This window comes from Cupressus sempervirens, chromosome 8 (genome assembly GCF_028749045.1).
Source record: "Cupressus sempervirens isolate cs-2001-9-10 chromosome 8, ASM2874904v1, whole genome shotgun sequence".
NCBI classification, from domain to species: domain Eukaryota; kingdom Viridiplantae; phylum Streptophyta; class Pinopsida; order Cupressales; family Cupressaceae; genus Cupressus; species Cupressus sempervirens.
In genome coordinates this window covers 292,982,711-293,004,290 of record NC_143125.1, presented here as the reverse complement: position 1 = coordinate 293,004,290, position 21,580 = coordinate 292,982,711, and the positions used below count along the sequence as shown (strand labels likewise).

Below are 21,580 nucleotides of genomic sequence, written 5' to 3'. Positions count from 1 at the left end.
TCTAAAGGATTGTTGAGAGTGGTATTCCTAGTGTTTGGCTAAAGGACATAATACTATTAGGTTTGTCTTACCGTCATGTGAGTCATTATGAAGTTGAGAATAAGATCAAATCCATCATTAAATTCAATAATTACCAAGGTGAAGGCCCTTAAAGATCTTAGGGTAGAGAAAGAATGGTTATAAATGGATATAAAGTTGAGAAAAGGTTACATTACAAGCATAAATGTATCCTTGTTCTAGGAGGTCACAAAGGAGGTCTATAAGGTCTTACAAAGAAAGTGCATGGTTGTTAAGATGACATAATCTTATATTTCTATCTCTACCTCCATCTATCTACTTACGTATCCTATTTGGCTGTCGAATACCACTTGTCTATTCCTGCTCATCTCTATGAAAGTTCCTTACTAGAATGACAATTCTCGCTTTTCTCTAGAGTCTTTCAACACTTTAATAACGATATGTGCTACTTCAAAACATTTGTCATGTTCTTCCCTTATTGAATTTTGATTTTCTAGTCAATAATTTTCTTTTGTTTGTTTGTTGAACCATTTACTGCTTGTGACCTAGATTTGGCCTCTTCCATTTGTTCCTTTATTTGGGACTCTTTAGATTCTATATTAGTTAATACTTCAATTGTGTTGTTTCCTCTTCTTTCACCTATTCCTTTTCTTTACTCCTTATTACTCTCAATTGTTCAAGTTCCTATTTTATAACATCAAGTTCTTGTTGCCCTATTTTCATTTTGATCAGTATATTCAAGATTTTCTCTTTAAGTGTTATGTTTTCTCTTTCTATTTTACTTGTATATTCTACAACTTCATACATTGTGTTCTCCTCTTCCAATTTCCATCCTCTTAGAATTTTCATCCTTTCTTCAATGTCTATGAGCTCCTCCACCTATAATTGATATGTGAACTATAAAAATTCCATTCCTTACTTTCCTTTCTTCTTGTCCCCCATCCTTTACAACTCTAGAATACTTTATGAAATATAATTGTTGAGTCTTAAAACATCATGATCTTTTTTCCTTCTTTATAAATAATTCCAAAAATAAATTTCAATTTCCTTGTATTGAAAATTTTCCCCCTTCCTTTCTTCTCTTTTTTAACCCTTTAAAACTCTACAATACTTTATGAAATATAATTCTTGAATCTTAAAATCTCATGATCTTTTTCCTTCTATTGTTGAATCTTAACATCTCATGATCTTTTTCCTTTTATTATTGAATCTTAAAATCTCATGATCTTTTTCCTTTTTTATACATCAATTGACTTGATATTTCCTAAAAATAATTTTCAACTTCCTTGTGTTGAAAAAAGGGTTGATGAGATTATGAGATAAAAGAAAATATGTCTCAATGCCTCCCATCTAATGTAATAATAATAATAAGTTTGGGGTCTCATGGTGGGGTTTAAGCTTCTATTTTCAAGAAAGAAGGAGTCCCATAAAATAGAAAACAAATTGCTACATGATCATTTTGAATCTTCATCTAGAATATAGGAGGGGGGTTTTCTTAAAAATACAATATTTCATTACTATCATAATTAAAATTTTAAAATAATTAATAGATTGTTGACATGTGGTAAAAAATCCCTAAGTTTGGTGCTAATTATTCGAAAGGAAAATTGCAAGAACTTCCCATTCCAAAAGAATCAAGAAATTCAGTGAAACTATATCATGATTCCTCGAAAGTTATATCTTGTTCTCATACTCTTTCAAAACCTCATTAAAAAAGGAATGAAATCATTTTGTAGCAATTTCAAAATTGACATTTTCTACTTAAAACAAAATTTGTAACTAAATAGGCTTATATTCATATTTTGTCCCATCCAATTTTCACCTGTTCAAATTGGAAGAGCTAAAAAGTCAGAACTCTTATTATGAAAGACAAGATTCCAATTAAACCTTTAACCCCCTCCAAAAAATTATCATGAAACTACCCACTCTATAGTCCCTCTCATAGGACCTTGCTTAATGGTAGGGCTAGACTTAACTCCACGGAAAATATTTCTAAAATTTAAGTTTGTACTCCAATAAATTTTAAGAAGCAAACTTCCTTCCATTTAGGAGTTCATATTTTTATGTGGGATGCATTACAAATTCATAAGACCACACAATAAAAATATTTTTAAAAAATCAACACCCCCAATTGAAAAAAACAAGACAAATTGTTTTTACCCCTCCATGAGACCCCACACTAAAACCTCCAAAAACCCTTCAAATATCGGCAAAAGTGAGAGAGGCAACATGGGTACTCGATCTTAAACCTGCCATACTAGTAGTATATCTGTTTCAGGTGTATCGGAGTTTCATGGAGTTGCAGATCATGGAATCAAGAGAAGAAGCAGTGAACAGCCCAAAACAGATGGCAGATTCAAGGGAAAGAAGGCGGCCGAACATTTTAGTAACAGGAACGCCTGGGACAGGAAAGACAACGACCTGTTCTCTGTTAGCAGACGACCCTTCTGTGAATCTCCGTCACATCAACGTAGGCGACATCGTCAAGCAGAAGAATCTCCATGACGGCTGGGACGAGGAGTATGAATGTTACTTTCTCAACGAAGACATGGTACCTTCCTATTTTATTTTCTGCTCATCTCTCAATAAGTGTTTTCGGTTTTTTGGATCCCCACTTTATGTAGAACAGAGTTCAACAATGAATGCTTTCTGGAGTAGCTCTATTGTAGAGTGTTCCTTCATAATGAGATAGGGCAGGGCTTTATGGAGGATTCGCTGCTTGTATTTTTGTGGTGTGTCGTCCCGTAAACAGTAAACGAACGATTTGTAATTGTAAAATTCAGAATCTTTCAGAATGTAAATTGGGTCGCTAGGTTATGGAAAAGAAATTTGTAGTGCCAAATTAGGGCATTTAAATATTTTTTATTGCCTTTTCAATATCAGCTTACTTGTACACGCTTTTGTCAAATCCCTTAAAATTAGTAGCTGAGGCGCAAATAATGTTAGTCTGTGAAAACTCGGTACTGCAAAATGTGTTCGTTATATTTCTGGAGTACATGCTGTGATGCATCATCCAAATGCGAAGTATGGAAGATAGTGTCGAAGTTTGGTCGTTTTGTCCGAGTCTTTTCGTTTTGATGGTATGTTCGAGGAAATCGGAGGTGAGTGAATTATTCCAACTTCCATGTACTTTCCCTCCGCCCGCACAACTTCCTGTTTAGATTTTTAATTGGCGCACCACTATTTTTTCCAGTTGCCACACGACTTACCAATTGATGCGCTTCCTATATGCTTGATGCTGTGGGATCCCAGGTGACCCGCAACTGTATCTCATACTGATGCGTGGTTATTTCAGTTAATGCATAACTGGTCTGGGTTTTGGTTTTGTTTCGATTTCTCTGTAGTTATTTGGCAGGCGAGGTCCTCAAGCTGTTTCAGTTGGAATAAAGTAGATTTTTTTAGGGTTATGTTCGATGATGATGTGGCAAGTTTCATTCGAAAGCTGAACTAAGTAGAATTGAATGAAAGTATAGCTCTTAATTTAATTTTTTAATATTAAATATCGAGAAAATCACTACAATTATATATCAGTTTTTCAAAATGAACTTAAAAACTACTAGTATGGCTGCTGTTTAACAGTCAGCAATCAGAGTTTAACATATGAAGCCTCTTTATACAAAATAAACTTCGAAGATCTCCAAAAAGAGACTTGTCAAAACTATTATGCAGATCTAGACTAGTCCCAAGCACCAATGATATTATTGCTGCATTCAGCCTCATCAGCATTGACTGGTGGATCAAGTGGGGGCATCTCAGCAATTGCTCCCCACTTAGGTGCATCTGGAGTCTGGTTCATTTGGATCTCCTTGTTCTTTTCCGCCACATTAATGTTCTCTTTAGCCACAGACTGTTTCAATGCCTCATGTTCCTTTTCATTGATATCTCACTGTAGGTGCTGAAGTAATGAGTAGACTTGATATCCACCTTGTAGAGCAACATTGCTCCTTCCTGCAGAATGATATTTAATCTGCTCTTTGGAATCTCTAATACAGCAGTTACCTGAGAAATGATAAGTAGATAGGCGAGTTTTATAGAAAATCCAGTAAGGTCCCTTTTGGATCCCCTAAATATCTCTTCATTTCTCTTCTTCCAGATGACCATAAGACTTTATTAGAAAAGACAGACCAAAATTTGTTAAGCTTGTGATCAAAGGTATTGTTAAAAAGGGCTTGTTCCAATCCATGGGTTTACCAAAAAAAGAGGACCAAGTCATCATAACGAATTTGCATTCAAAGAAAATGTGCTTAATGCTTTCAGGTACACAGCTTAAAGAACAGGAGATGGCTAAAATGCCACAATGATAGAGTTTTAGCAACAAGTTTTTTCAGTCAAAGGATCCATTTGAAACAAATCTTTTTAGGCTTAGTGGCTTGATGCCACATAAAGTCTAGGATAAATGTCATTTGGAGTCCGGCTAGTTAAGGCACCAAATTTTATTTAATGCTATTATGAATAGTATTGTCCTCTTTGACCATGTTATAAATCTTTTTAGTACTAATATCTGTGAATTAAGAACCATCTTTCCAATTAATCTTACTAAACATATCTGTAGTATTTATCAGCTTGCCAGGAAAGAAAGTGCCCGCTGATTTATTAAAGAGGGTATAAGTCTTCTTGTGAGTGTCTGAGAGATCAAGTTTAGATTTCAGTTTATCCCAAGTCCCCATCATGTTATTAAATTAAAAGGTCTCCTATAAATTTTATGCCCGTCTCGCATCATAGTTTTGGAGAGCAGCTCTGAGTTGAGGTTTGCGGTTTACCATTAACTGCGTTCTTAATTTAACTTGTTAATGAAACTGTCCAGTATAAAGACGAATAAGCATGGAAGACAATTATATAGGGTGCAATGGTTGAGGATTACTTCAACTATCATCAAGACATTTATAAATTAGAATCAAGTAAGCAAAGAAAAAAAACTATTTTTAAGGATTCAAAGGGCACATGCAAAGATCTGGACATGTTTTTCTTTTGAAAACTCAAACCATGTCCTAATTCATGACAGAAGACTAGGTTGGAAGAGCCAAATTAAGTGCACAAAAACGAGGATGATTTTGATGGTTTGAAAGAGATAAAAATACATCATGGAGAAAATAGAAGGGAAAAACCAGATAGCATGGATATTTGTTTTTGAAAATTGTACCTATATGGGTGTAAAAATCAAATTGGTGACATTTTATGTGTAAGTTGTATTTCAGTAAGTTCATAGCATCTTTGTAATCCATCTGGATGTTGATTTTAATGGTTAATAAAAACAGTATCATTATTATTATTTTACCTTTCGTTGTTGGACTTTGTCCAAAAGTGTTGAGGCTACTAGGTTAAAGGTGATGGTGATGGTTCAATTGAACCTCCTACCTAGACTGCATCAAGTGGTATCAGAGTGGATACATCTCTTTGGGTTGTCCTAAAGAGAATCTAGACATTTATTGTTAAGTGCATGTGTGAAATTCTGCATCTGCATAGATCTTGAGGAAAAGGCCTGGCACCAATAGGAAGATCAAGAGCATAGGGGTTGCATATATAGTAGAGATACCAAGAGAAATCACAGTTAGGATAATGCAACAGAGGCAACCCAAATATGAGAAGTATATGTGGAAGATACCAGTGAAGATGGAGGAGCAGTAGAAGCCGAGGAATCAGAGGTAAAGGGATATAATGGATTAACTAGAAGGAATTTTTTAAGAACTATGTCCAAGATGAGCAGTAAATCAAGACTGGACACTCTCTTCTGCAGTGGAAATTTAGGCCCTTAAGAGCATTAGGATTGGATTTCAGAGATGAAAAACCATTTTTATTACAAATCAGTGGAGGACCAAAAAAAAGTAAAGTTTGCTGGGTCAAAATTAAAATTTATGCGCCATTGTGGTGGGGTTATTTTCAAACAAAAAGATGAATGCACCAGTTTGTTGCCAAATCAAAGGTGAGATTTCTAGCGACAAATTATGGTTGAATTTAACTAAAAAACTGTATAATTTAAAACAAAAGAGGTGATTATTGAGGGCTATGTGAAGGAATTCTATAGGTTCAACTCTTTGGTTGGCCACACGAAGAATATGAATAAAGGATGTCAAGGTCTATAAATGGACGATTTAATATTGATTAGAGCAAGGTCAATTAAAGAGGCCTATTTGAATGCTTTAATGGTTGAGGAGAAGCTGACAAGAAATAGAAAAGTAATTCAATGAAGACAAAGGTTCTCTAGAGGAAGAGGACCAACTAATGGTGGTAAAGAACTGAGGAAATGAAAGGGAATCCAACACAACACAAAGCAATTAATACAATTAGCACAAAAGAGGACAATTAGATTCAGCTTCAAGAAGGTTACTATAAAAGGGTAGAGAAAGAGGATTTTATTGATACTTGTTATACAAGTGAAGAGGTTGGTCGCAAGGTGTTTTAATGTCAAAATGTCATGAGCCATAACTAATATATTTCTAGCGAGGAGTTTTATGATTTAGCAAGCTTATTCATAAAATTTATAAGAAGATTTAGTGGCATTTGTGCAACTTTCAAGTAGACGGTAAAGGGTGACGTTGTAGGTTTCCACAAGACCCCCTCTTTTCGCTTAGGAGTAGAGGTAGTTATCTTAGGTAGTCTTAGTTTGGTGATAATTTTCAAGTCTCCAAGTCTAAGAGCTGACTTTGATCAACTTTGGCTTGCTAGGGAGTCAAGTTAGTTCGGGATAGGAGTGAGATATGGGCTAAGCTAGTCAAGGATTTGAAGTTGAAATCAAGAGATTTGTGATGAAATGATTTAGAATTCATGGAAAATCCCTAAGTTACCAGTTTCTCTCTGGCAACCATCAAAGTCTAGTTCGATTTTGTAGAAAGTGTGGTCCTTGTCAAATTCTCCCCTATGTTACTCGGGGACGCGTTTCCACCCCTAAATCCGAAGTTTTGGAAACGGGAACAGTTTTGGGGACGGGGGGACGGTAGGGGACATTTCCCAGACGTCCCCACTTAGAGAAGGAAATATGAAACGCGTCCCCGAAACTTTGGAAACGGTCAACGAGTTTTTGAACCACGTTGACTGCTTCGGGGACTATTTTTCCATTTCCTAACGTCTCCGGGACTGCATAAAATGTTTCCTATTAAAATTTATTAAATTCAAAAAAACCATTAAAAAAATGATTTTCCAGCCATTTGCAGGCTCGGACTTGTGAACGTCAATTTTTTAAAAAAATATATTATAAAATGAATGATTAGGGGCGGCTTTATAGTCTCTGTGTTTTAATTTTGAAGCTCAAGATGATATTGATGGTGACTTTGATATGGATGATTAGGGGCAGCTGCCTTAGTATCTTTTGTTTTCATTTTGACTTTGATGTTTCAGACTTTGGAGTGTTCTGTCTTGACATTATAATATTATATGATCATTGATAGTTGATACATTGATGGAATGATTATATATCAATATGATCATTGATACACTCTAGTTGATACTTTAAAAGTCTAAAACTTTAAAATTTGAGTCTTTATCTATTCAACGTTTCCATTTTATTAAGAGTTGATGTTTTTCATTCTCTTATTTGATTCATTTCATTATGTAATAATGTTATTTTAAGTACTTAAATGACTATTGAAAATGATGTTATTTAGAATTTTCTATGATGATTTGATTAGATGCTGATTGCTATGCTTTGTGATCATTGATGAATTATTATTTGATTAATGGAATTGATAATTTTAAACTATGTTGCTGTGATGAATGTAGAATTGACAAATATATTTGAAAATTGATATATATATATATATAAGCCATCCCCTGCCATCCCCTATTTCAGCCAAAAAAAACAATTGTCCCGGAAACCTGTTTCCCCGTCCCCCCGTCCTCTCGTCCTGGAAACTTGGGGTAACATAAATTCTCCCTAAATTTGCTTGCAGAGCTATGAATTTGCTGCAAACTTTGTATGAGGAACCTGGGCAGAATTTGCAGCAAATTTTGAAGAATTTTCTGCCCAGCAGCCAAACTTGGGATGAATTTGGTCTGAAAACATTTTTTTGGACTTTTTAAAGTGTTTTTTTGTTCCTCATTTGGTCTATTCGATCCTCCCAATCCTCAAGTAACCACTAAAAAGACCAAAATAGATGGTTTATATGTCATTTATGCGTTTGTGAGTGAAAATGAAAACTTGCTTAGAGAGGAAATCCAAATTGACAAATATAGAGGAAATTCTTTAAAAAAGATATGATATCTTTGAATCCAGGGCCTGAAATTTGAACCTCAACTTTTGATCTACCCTGGTTAGAAATCCTCTAACCATTACAAAATAAAAATTCAGATAACTACACTTATCTTTGGACAATTCCTTTCATTCTCAAACTGCCCCCTTAATATGGAAATATGTTCCATGCATGTGAGCAAGCAAGTGTATCATGTTGTATGTATGACTAAATGATGCAATTAATATCCTATTGAATTGAAACATAGATATAGTGGTGTATTTTGCTATGTTGCTTTCCTATTAACATAGTGATGTATGAACTTATTCGTTGTTGCATATTTATACACACATACATATTATTTTTTAAAATGTTTTTGTACATCCGAACCCAAAACAAAAATATTTGGATGAATTTCGAACCCAAATCTCGAACCCGCACCCATACTGGAATCTAAACCGACAACTTAGGAAAATCCTTAATCTCGTAGCAAATTTATCTTGGGAAAAGTTATGGGAGATAACACACTAGAGGTGTACTAATTCTCTATATTTGATTGAGTCTAGAATTTTTTTCGAATCTCCCAAAATCTAAAATTTAATTATAGCTCCTTTGAACCTAAAACAATTCTCAAACATCATGACAATATTATATAAAATACGACTTAATGTATAATATCTATTATAGCTAAATGTTATATTTATATAGACTATTTCATCCTCCCAATTGAAGAAATTGAAGTGAACAATTGGAAGTCAACTTGCAAAATAGAGTTTAGAAACTATTTCAACCATTGAAGCGAAGTTCGAAACATGAGTTTAGAAAGGCTCAAAGGCACAATCATCAATTTCTGCTTTGGCATTATGTTATGGAGAGCTTTGAATGTTGAAAACATAGATCACACAAGAGTGGAAAGGCAAAGAAAATCTTCAATCCTGACATAGGGGATTTTGTTTCTTATCAAGATTTTCAAACTCAAGAATCCCAAAATTCTGCCCTCCAATTGTGGCCTGTTAATGTTTTTATAGCTTCGTCAGATAAAACTTAAAGTATAAATATAACGAACAACTTCTTGATTAAATATTATAGATATATACATCTGCAGATATAATATAATATATATAAATTAATAAAAGTGAAAACTCTATTATCGACTGCCCATATTATGAGTTAGTTAAGGTATATAACCGCAGACTGATTATATTATAATCTACGATGGCGACTATTGAGTCACGCACAATAGACATGACTCAAGTATGAGTCATGCCTATTGGTCGTGACTCATAGTCACTGTATCAACACTTATATATATGGTTTCCTCCACTGATTGAAACACACAGCGAACACATAACTTAACCCAGTCTTCAAGTGTGTATCAGTGACGGTATCACACTCACATATATATCTCTGCCATATACATATATCTCTGCAGTTCGTGGTCATTATATTTGTTATAGGTTCTCATCTTAATACAATGACATCGTTATTTGAAAGGACATCAATCAGATTCTTATTTGAAGAAAGCAATCTTGATAGTATTTCTATACCAATCTGAATACACTAACATGGCCCAATTTCAGTTCTATGTTGCTTCTAGCACGGAAGTATGACATTTCAAGACATAAATCAGAACTGCTCATCAAAACAAGCCTAATTCAAGTGGATTGTAAGATCAACATCTCCATGGAAATTATGAAAATTTGGCCTTCGATTAAAGAAAATTCATGATCAAAGTGCAGTTTGCCTCCTTATTTTGACAAGAATTCTTGATAAAGCTGGTTTAGTAGGAGAAAGAACCGGTTTAAAGCAAATCTAGATGGAACTTCATATCATAATATCGTTTATACTTGTCATTTTGTGAGCTTCATTCAATTTCCTTTGTTTTGCAAGGTAATTCTTGAGGAAGGAGAAGCATGCAAAACAAAAGATGATGGCGAGGTCAAGCTCAAGGACTATAGGCAAGAATTCGCAAATGGCCATTCTTCGATTGAAGAAGATCATGCTCAAAACTTCAAACAAGATGTAAAGACAAAGATGCTCGAGGACAAGAAAGATGATCCTCAACGTTGAAAGTGCAAATTCAAAGAATGAGACCAAGATAGAGTTCAAAGAACAAAGGCCAAGCATAAAGAACAAATTTGCAAGTCTCGAAGTAGAGAAAAAATCAACTTTAATTTCCTTTGGAATTCCAAGTTCACTTTGAATAATCCAAGAATATAAAGAATTCATCACTTCAATAAATTCAAGGTCAAGGCATCAAAAGAGATATCAAGTCATAAAGAACAAACAAGTGCAATGAGAAGATTTCCAAGAGATGGAGAAAATTTAAGAATAAGCAATTTGGGAATGTGCCATCACAATTTAAGGCTTGAAGATGTTGAGTATCAAGAGATATTTTCTCATCACCAAAGAATTGATAAAGTCTATGAGCTAAGATGTTGAGGTGGTGCCCACCCATCTTCAACTAATCAAAACAGTCTAGTAACACATGCTCCAACACATTTAATTATGTTATGCCAAGTGTTAATGTGTAGTGCGTATACCTAATCTATTTTCTTATTGGCTCTCAAAAACATTGTAATTTTCTCATTGACCCACAAGGTGTCGCCTTTATGTAATTGGACGAGCATTTAATGATTGTAGCAATTAGGTAGATTAGGGCAATGTTGGTATAATCTTGGCACTTAATTGTATTTGAACAACTATAAAAGGCCATAATGCTTATTTGTAACTCATGAGATTAGAGGTAGAATAGGAGAGGAGACTTGTTGAAATTGTTGCCATAATGCTATCAAATTAATTGCTAATTCATTGTTTGTCCTCATGGTGGATTACTTGTGTTGCTTTGGAGTATTGCATGGTTTCTACATTTCCTCATTGAGAGTATATTTCATTCTAGTTAGACGTAGTGTTTAGTTAAATGGAAGATATTTTGGATGCATCTTTGGAGAACTTGCTTAGACCAAACCATTAGCTTCTTGCTGATTGTAAGTTTGCCTTGTGTGGTCGAATGACATATTTGTAAACTTAACCTTGATTATTGGTTATGCATCAATGGATGGCGTTAATAACATGTTAGTAGTTTGAACATCTTACTTTTACCTTAGGAGATTGCACTAGCTTGGTTGATGTCGATGACTAAACCAAGTCAACGTATAAAGTATATTCTAAGATCCAAAAAAGAAAATGCAACCTATGACTCTTGCTACTACAAATAGGAGCCTCCCCCAAGTCATTCAACCTCATGACTATCCAATTGGCCTTGAGGATCTCAAGATCTTCAAGTTCAAGAAAGTCATTGAAAAATGAGAATCTTTCTTGTTGAACATGCATCATAAATTACAAAACGAGAATCAACTATTTCATATTTGTGATTTAATAGCACTTGCAATTTCTTGAGCAGTGTGAAAGAGAACTTTATTAAGAGTGTGAAAGAGAAATTATATGACAAAAGAAGCAATTGCAAAGTTCAAATTAATAGGTTTTGAATCAAATAGCTCATGATAGGTTTTGCATCTCCAAAGACCATCAATGATATTGAAATGTTCACAATAACTATTTTAGCAGATTTATAAAGTAGTAAAGGGAGTGAAACTTTTTCCTACTAGATATTAAAGGTCTACTAGTACTAAAGAAGAGAGCAACTATTTAGCCATCATTTTAACTATTATTAAAGTGTTTATTTTGCATATAAGTGGATGATGGATTTAAAAGCATTGATAGTTTGGAGAATTTGAGAGGTCATAGATACAAGTTTCAGTGAAAAGCAAAGCACAAAGAATATTCCCTTTGGATGGGATAGTTGTTGAAATCTATTTGGATCGTTATAAGTGAAGATATATGAGCTTTGCTTTGGGAGGGTTTAAGATAATCACACGAGATTGGGGCATGACTTCTATTAGTTTGCTTGACACCTATTTAATATGAATGAAATGCTTCTCTATATGTCTAAAGCAATGTAACCCTAGTACTGTGGTACATTGGGATGGGAGGACGTCGGGATGAGTTTCTGGGACGGGGGAAAATGGGCCTCATTTTTGGGACAGCCAGGGGACAGCGGTAAGTGGTGGATGGGATAGGGAGGGGCATTGTATAATACACATATATAACTTGAAATGCTAGTTATGAAACTATGTTTCAGTAGAACATACTAAATTAAAATTCTTGAATATAGCAAAATCGCAACATGAACTAGAACCATTGAACATTCAACATAGTAACATATTACATACCCAATAGTAACATTAAAAAATAAAAATTCAAATAGAAATTCAAGTACCCATCGAAGTGGCGGCATGGTTGTGGAATGGTAGAGGTTGGGGTACTTGGGTACTCAAGAACTGGTGCGGGGACGTCTTGGGGACGGGTACTTCTAAGGTTTGGGAGGGGAGTGTGAGTCCCCGTGTTACACTGGTCTAAAGCATATTTGTACCACCATTGTACTCTTTGCAGGTATTCTGAAGAGCCTAAATGGAATGTAGTTTCCTAACAATTGCAGGGCATGCATCGAAGCAGCGAGTTTTATCAATTAACAGAGTATTAAGCTTATAGAATTACATGGGAAATTTTTATATAACCAAAACAAGATTTCATTTTGATATAAAATATTACTATATTTCATTTTTTCAGCACTACAAGCTGTTTTTATTTCTTTGATAGGAACCATTCTGCTTCTGGTTCCACAATGTTTGTGTACTATTATATATAGACTTGTACTTCCCACTTGATTATACAATTATCACTACCTGATGCAAATTGTTATTAAGTTTGATGCCTGATGTCAAATGGAAGCTCCAAATCATCACACTTTGTATGCATCTGAAAAGGAAGTTGTTCCAGAATCCAAACTAACTTTGATAAGCTGAACAACCACCTTGTATTATCATTGATAATCAAATTGGTAAAATTCTTTTGAATAATCGGGATCACAAGAATTTCAAGTAAGCAATCCTCTTTATGTTGATATCAAGCCAATATAGTTCCATTTCAGCTTAGTCTAGCTTTCTATATTTACTTTTGGGAAATACTCTTTAGAAGGTTTAGATATATTAAAAAATCAGATATAATTGCAATTTAGAATTTATGATATTGTCTACTGTGTCCCTCTAAATTGTGTCTTTGGATTTCTATACAAGCAAAGAATTACTTTCAGCTTAAGGCAAATGGCAGTCCTGTAGAATGCTGAGAAAAAACTAACACAACTCTTAACCATTCCATGTTTCCATGTTAAATGTCGTTAACACCAAACATAGAAGCATATCAAAGAACATGTGTCTATTTTAATGTCCTTAACATCTATTAGAAATATGCTTTAATTCAAGGTAGCCTTTTTGTGATTTTCCTTAGCAACCTGATGATAGGTGGCAACTATTTGATGGCAAATCATGTCCCAACAGCTAGTGCTCAGTTTTTGTGCTAAAAATCAACAAAAAAAATCCAACTAAATATGCTTTCACACAGTTATGGTATTGCAATAGGTTGGTGGATAGCAAATGTGTTTCTGAGGTGATTTTTCACAATTTAAACCTATTAAAATCATTGAACGTCATTGAAAATTGCAGCTGATTAAATCAGGATTTTTAAGGGGAAAATTATGTCAGCTGGGGTTTCTTAAAAAATCGTGAACTAGAGATTTTTTGAGGATTACTATATGGTTTGCAAAAGAGCTTTGTTTCAGATAGTGAAACAAAATTTGTAGGCTAAGTTTGGTGTACTTTGTGAGAGAGTTATGCACACTAAGTTGGGTTTTAGTTCAGTCTATCATCCTCAAATGGATGGGCAAATGGAGTTTGTAAATAGAAACCTAGGGAAATATTGTTTGCCGAAGAGCATTGTCTCAAATAGAGAAACAAAATTTGTAGGCTATGTTTGGTGTACTTTGTAGAGAAAGTTATGCACTATGTTGGGTTTTAGTTCAGTCTATCATCCTCAAAGAAATGGACAAATGGAGTTTGTCAGTAGAAGTCTGGGGAATTTGTTAGGATGTTTGACATAGAAAAGAAGCTAAATTGAGGGGACTTGATATTTCACAAGTTTGCTTACAATTTATTTAACAAGAGTACAACTAAGCATCCTTTCTAGATGTTATATGGCTACAATCTTGGCGTAGATGTATAGAGTAAAATCGCAAACTTGGAAGACAGTGTGATATGATGGAGGATATTGTTAACTATTTATACAAGAGTTACATTATGAAGTAAGAAGGAATCTGGGGAAGGATATAGTGAAAAACAAACAACACAATAATCTTTGGAGGAGAGAGCAAGAATCTTAGGTTGGTGATTTAGTTTTAATCAATGTCGCACCACCCGTTGGGGATGAGTGGATGTTAGGATGGGTTAATGGGATAGGGTGAAGTGGGGGGATGTTCCGTCTTCGTCCCCCTATCTTGGGAATGACCTTGTCCCAAGAACACAAGGGTTGGGAGGGGGGGGCAGGTCTCCCTTTGTTTCACTAGTTTATGTTGAGAGGCCCTGTTGTCTGCATACATAATACTTTGAATCTGTGGTGGTAAAAAGACAAGAAACCATCAAGAACTCTTACACACTTGGTAGAAAATTCGTTAATCAGAGTAATCTAGAGTTGTCACTTCCTTCTTGTTAGTGTAAGTAAATGTTTACTAATTACACTTTACTCAAGTGTACTTAGGATAAATTTTCATATTAGTTGTCATGTATACACCTAGGAGTTTGTATTCTATCTTAGCAAATATTGTCTCACACCTCATTGTTTGTGAGCTCTACCTTTGTGTTCTTATCACATTATCATCCTCTTATTGTTGCACATGCTTTGTTACACAATGGATGATGATCCATCATTAGCGGACATGTGATTCCACCTTGTGTGAATGATAGCTGATCTCTATTATCACTCTATTATCATGCATTGCCTATATATTTTGGCACATCTATGATGTAATTTTTGGGGGGTGTCTTGTGTTCTTCTGTCTCTTTCTCTCTTGTGCTTTTTAAATCTTGCATCATGGGTTCACCTAAAACTCCACTTTTAACTTCACACAAATATGCTGCATTGAAAGATATTGTATGGAGTAGATTAATGGAAAAATGTTTAAATATATATGTAGATGGTTCAATTGTAGAACCCACTAATTCTGATGCACAAAAAGATTGCAAAATTCAAGACGATAGAACTTTAGGAATCATTAGGAGTTGTGTTCACAAAGATCTCTTCTTGCTTCTAGCTTTAAGGATGCCGAGGGTGCTTGGGAAAAACTTTGAAGATTTGTAAGGTTAGGTGAATGAGGAAAAGGGACTCCAAATTGAGGATGATCTAGTTCTCTTGGATCCTAGGAGTTATGACACAATTGAAGACTATGTCAACAAAGCCAATGAGTTGAGAGAACTACTTAAGGATTGTGGTAATCCCATGAAGGATATTAGGTTGATTCATCACATTTTGAAGAGGCTACCTTCAAAATCTATAGCTTTTGTTTCGAGTGACAATACTCACAAGTTGACCATGGTAAGTGCCTTAACTAAGCCTTAATTCAATGGATTTGCAGAAATGTTGATGTTGGAATAGTCAACATTGATGGATATGGGAATTCTCAAGTCTTCAAAGTCTAAGGCATTGGTGGCTAATAATGAGAACAAAAGAAATCAAGGTGACAAGTTTCAACGATAAAAAAAAGCAGTGGAAGCCAAAATCACAATTAGCGAAACAACAATCTTCCTCCTCACTATAAATATTTATTGATGTTACCCCTTATTTCCAATTACACTTTAAGTAAGTTTTCCAACTCATTAATTCTCTTAGTTTATCCTTCTCATTATTTCCCTTCTTGTTAGTGATGAATTGATGAGTTGAAATAAGGTTATGTTGCACTTAAGGGGGTCTGTTAGTGTAATTAAATATTTATTAATTACACTTAAGTCCACTTAGGATAATGCATTTGCATATTAGTTGTCATGCAAACACCTAGGAGTTTGCATTCTATTTGAGCACATGTTGTATCACATGTCATTGTTTGTAAGCTCCACCATTGTGTTCTTATCACATTATCATATTGTCATTGTTGCACATGTTGCACATACTTTATTACACAATGGAGGATGATCCACTTTGAGTGGACATGTGATTCCACCTTGTGTGGATGATAGCTGATCTCTATCATCACTCCTAGTTATCATGCATTGCCTATATTTTCACGCACATCTATGATGTAATTTATTGATTGATCATCATTGAATCAAGTCATTTGAGGATCATATCATTTTCTCTCTTGCACTATCTCTTGAGCTTCTAGATTTGGCATTTTCATTCTTTGCCTCAGGCAAGTTCTTACACTTTTGTCGTTGTCCCTCTGCTTTTCGTTCTGTCCGAACACTGTGATGCATAGCGACCAAAATTAGGAGTAGCAAAACACTTGATTTTACGCAAGTCTCTCTTCCCTGTTTGTGAGGATGAATCCTCACCCTTGCTATTCCCTTTTCCTTTATTTCACATTGTCTGTCCAATGAGAGCCTAAGTTTCATTATTGCCCTCTTGTTGGCACTTAACTCCATCCAAGTTTCCTCTTACGCTTAACAGTTTTGGCCATCTTAAGCCTTTCTGGTACAATACAAAATCTGAAATCAATTCCCTGGCCTGGAAAATAGTCTGATTGGTATGCCATCTATTTGGTGGGTATGTCATTTGGATCCTTTCTCGTCTGACTTGTAGGATGCCTTGATTTAGAGAAAGTATTGGAGGGGAGCTGTAAAGTGATCTATAGTTGTATCTTCTCTTGTCTGATTTATAGAATAGAGAGAAAACAAAGGAAAGATAGGTTGTGAGGGTCAAAAGAAGGGAGTTAGGTGTACTCAATTTGCCATTGCATTGTGACCATGTAACTTTACATTTCATTATTGTAGTGGATTGGCAGCACAACCCTACATTGGATTTCTCCATTTCAAACCTTCAAGTTTTTCTCTCGTTAGTTTGCTGTGCACATGTATGTTCATGATCTTTATATCTCAGTTCTAATGTAATTCATGTGAATGGCTGCTGTATGGATGTATGTGCACATGGCGATCCAAGTGGCTGCTCAGGGCAAACTAGATGGCAAACAATATAATTATATAAATGCATGGAATGACATGGCAATTTGCTTTCTTGTCATGTCATTGTTCATCACTCCATGCAGGAGTTACCAGTTTAGTAGCTATATTGCTAATTCCACCATGGCAGCAAAACATGATATATTATCGGCGATATCATCAGTTTGAGGACTACACCACAATCTGGTGATAAACTATAAATACTGGTTTACTGTTCCAGCTGTGGCATGATCAAGGACATTTTGTAACCATCCAAAAGCGTTTGGAAAAGAAGGTGATTTGAATTGCCCCAGTTGTATAAATGATTGAGGAAGTTCAGAAGATATCATTTAGTCAGAGAGACATGTACATCACTGTAGTATTTGTGATAAAGGGAACACTCCGGGCTGAATGTTCCCCAATGAATGATATTCTGTGAACTTCATCATAAATTTTTCTTTAGGTACAAACAATAATCATATAAGAGCGAGCAGATTTCCATGGTCCACAAGATATCTGTATGCTGTTTCTAGATTTGATTGTGTGAGCATTTTGACATTAACTTTTCGGATTGCACTCCGTGATCCACCATCAGGATCATATACTTATGCACTAGAATTCTATTTCCCACTAGGATTTCTCCATACTGAAATTCTTTGTTTACCTGTTGATGAATGCTACTTTATGTCATATTTTGATTTACCTGATCTAATTTCACCTTATATGAAGTTTTGTTCTAAAAAAGGTATCACAGTATTTGTTTCGTACATGGCTTGAGGATCTTGGCTTGAAATTCTTGAGCTTGGGAATATTGTTATTAACATTTTGAGCTTAACATGCACTGCTTATCGATGAGGATGTAACTGGAGCGTACCTGCATACTAATTTCAAAAAGTATGAGCAACTTGTTCTCTGTGCACTATTACCTTCAACCCTGCAATAAAAAAATTGTTAAGGAAATGGCAGAACTAAAATTTAGTGAGCAGGACTTGGATAAATGCATGTACCTAGATAGATTTGGCAAGTAGGGAGCCTTCAGGGGTGGCTAAAAACATATTGGTGGATTGGCTGGTATAACTGAGTGTTCTAAATAATCTTCGCATTTTGTGCTCTATGGCGTAGCTTACACTTTCCTTTTAAGACTATATTTTATATTAAAAATATATCAAAATTTGAAGTTAAATGACTATTTCAAGTTTTCTGTACAATCTGAATTTTCTTTAGTTGTAGAATTAGAGTTAGTCAAGCCTTCATATTATATGAATGCTGGAAATATTGAGAATTGCTAGATAGTTTCTCAGCCAAAGTTTCATTTTAGATGAATGCTGCAAATATTGAGGATTGCTTGATAGTTTCTTTCAATTTGTGTCATGAAATGATTGGGACTGCAAAATAGAATTTCTTCGAATTGACATTAGTTACTTATTATTTGTGGTTTATATCGCAGGTAAATGATGAGCTTGAAAACTTGATGGAAGAGGGAGGAAACATTGTTGATCATCATAGTAGTGGTTTTTTTCCCCAACGGTGGTTTGATCTTGTGGTGGTTTTACAAACAGATAACTCTGTTCTATATGATCGTCTGATTAATAGGTAACATATATATTCGTTCTTAATAACTAAGACTAAATGTTTTAACTCTATTATTTCAAAATACATAATCTTTGCTTAACTAGAATGCATTTTGCACATGTAGTTATAGGTTTTGAATGAAGTATCTAGAGGAAACATTCATGCATAGAATTATACTTCAATTTTTATGACATTTCTTTGTTCTATTAAATTATTTATTCCCCTATATTTTGTACCTGATATCATGTAGTTAATTCTGTCAGAGGCTACAGTGGGCAGAAGCTCCAGAATAATATTGAATGTGAAATTTTTCAAGTATTACTTGAAGAAGCACGTGAGAGCTATTCTGAAGGCATCGTCAGGGCTGTCCAAAGTGATACTATTGAGGATGTCAGCAGGAATGTGAATATGTTGAAAGAGTGGATGAGAAATTGGAGGCCAAATAACCAATAAATATTTTGGACCCGGTCTCCCAGTTTATATACTGTAATATTTCAAATTTTCTAGAGGGCACGTTCTGCGAACTTTTTGGGCTGGATATTTGAGGAGTAATATATTATACTAAATTTTGGTTACACTATCTTGTTGATTTTGCTGATTAAGGAGTATCCCAGGTTATACACTGTATTAATTTAGAATTTTCTAGAGGGCACTCTGAACATTTTGGGCTGAATATTCGAAGAGTATATATTATACGAAATTTTGGTTACACTATCTTATTGCAATTGCTGGTTGGGAAGAATTTTTTAAATTATTTGCTATGATAAAAAAAGATACGGCTGGGTAAAAAATTAGTATGAAAGATGTGTCTTAAGATACAATTGTGTGCTAAGATCTATAATGTAAATTATTTGGTAGGATGCCTACAGTGAAATTTCTAGTCAGCATAGTAGCAGCTGTTATTTTAGTAGGATGCTCACAGAGATATTTTTAATCAGCTAGCTTTCAGTGAATTCCAGTGTCTAACCTGATCAGATTATAAATAACTAATTTGCCGGCCATTCAACAAACACGATAAAGCTGCATGGTAATGTACAAGTCCTTATTAATTGGCTACGATTCATAAATGTATTTTTGAGCAAATTTGCGAATACTATCTACCAGTTTATTATTGTAAAATTACATGAAGTTAATACATATGCTAGAATTAGTCTGCAGGCTGCAGAGGAAAAAGGTAAAGGGAATCCTTTGTACCCAATAATATTCAATTGTCTCGGGGATGCGAAAATTTACACGTTGAAGATAAATTTTTTAATGCTTCCAAAGCTTTCACCCATATATTTGACGCTTGTAAATAAAATTATTCTTAAAAACGTTTCTATTCCACTAGCTAGAGTAGAATTTTTTATTGTCAAAGCTCAAAACAGTCTAAATGTATTCTCTTGTATCTATTGTTGCCATTTCTTTATCTTTTTGGGGAATGTGCAAATTCTTATATTGTTCGTAAATCGAACATGTTAGCAGACATTTTGCATTGATTTCTCGTAATCAAACCATTTCCTTCTATATATGTATTGGTTTTTATGGCGACAAAGGTCTTGCCCGAGAGCCTGCGTATATGTAATGGCTATCATATTTGCTTGTAGTCTCTAGTCTAGGTCAAAGTAAAGCATCACGCGATTTTTTGTTCATTATACCTATGGATGTTTTGCCTGCAGGAGTAGAATATTCATGTTTATAAAAGGACCATACCAAGTGTTCCATTTGTTCGTCCAGCTTTTGTGTTTTTATGTTAGTTGTTTAGCTCATCAACTTATAGAATGAATGGAAGAAAGATTTTGACATCCATGACACCAAGCGGTCCGAGGCACCAAGATCTACTGATCTAAGATATTTTTGGACTTTGTTTGCTGTTATATGCTCTGCCAAGGATCTTGATAAACAAAAATTGCACTTTTAAAAAGTCTTGCATCCGTACACTTAAGCCAGATAGGTTCTCCACATACAGGTTGCTTTCATGCCGCACAGAAATACTGTTGTTGGCAGTACACTCCATGATGATGAAGTGCCATATTGCCTAGGATGGTTTGCCCATTTCCTCTCCTATTAGGGTATTGTGCATTTAGTATTTTCACATTTGAGATGATGTGATTTAGTTCTCATTAAAAACATTACTTTGCTCCATTGCAGCTGTTTGGCAAGGTTAAATTGTTCTATAGTAATGCTTCTTTGGACTAATCTTCTTTATCCACATTGTAAGTCTTAAATTTTTCGAGTACAATTTTTTTTCAAATGTTCTTATTGGCGTTTGAACACCTTAAATTTAATGTTCCATTTACTCAATCCATTTGTTGTTTTGTTTCACAATGTGTTATTTATTGAGTTAGACTCTCCCCCATCTTGAGTTCGCTTCACCCCTGTGATCATTCTGCATCAATATGGTTATCCATAGTTTCAACCTATTATAGATAAAATAGCATTCAAGTTATCACTTTTATGATTGCTTTCTTTGATCCAATTGTTTGTCAATTGATTTGGAAAGGCATTACTTTCCTTGCATTGTGCCCATTGATGGATTGTTTGATGTTTTCTTGGAGTCAAGCGGCCTTATTGGGCTACACAACCTTGCAGTAAAAAACAATGCAAAATACATCATATATCTAACGAAACTATCAGTATAGTTAAATATACACTTAAGGTCACTCGGGATAATGCATTTGCATATTAGTTGTCATGTAGACATATAAGGCTTGCATTTCATTTTAGCACATGGTGTTAGAGAAATCCACTTGAGGTCTAGTGTTTTTATCTCATTTATCTTTAGGAATTATCTCATATATCTTTGTGTGT

General features: G+C 34.7%; 1 protein-coding gene across 1 annotated transcript; it reads left to right on the top strand.

The window, feature by feature from the left end:
- Positions 1 to 2,234: 2,234 nt before the first annotated feature.
- AAK6 (P-loop containing nucleoside triphosphate hydrolases superfamily protein) lies at positions 2,235 to 19,504 on the top strand. The gene is made up of 3 exons (XM_089797479.1): positions 2,235 to 2,569; positions 18,666 to 18,811; positions 19,054 to 19,504. Exons 1-3 carry the CDS (start codon positions 2,312 to 2,314, stop codon positions 19,241 to 19,243), a joined length of 594 nt encoding a protein of 197 aa, XP_089653605.1. The 5' UTR covers positions 2,235 to 2,311; the 3' UTR covers positions 19,244 to 19,504.
- The last annotated feature ends 2,076 nt before the right edge of the window (positions 19,505 to 21,580 follow it).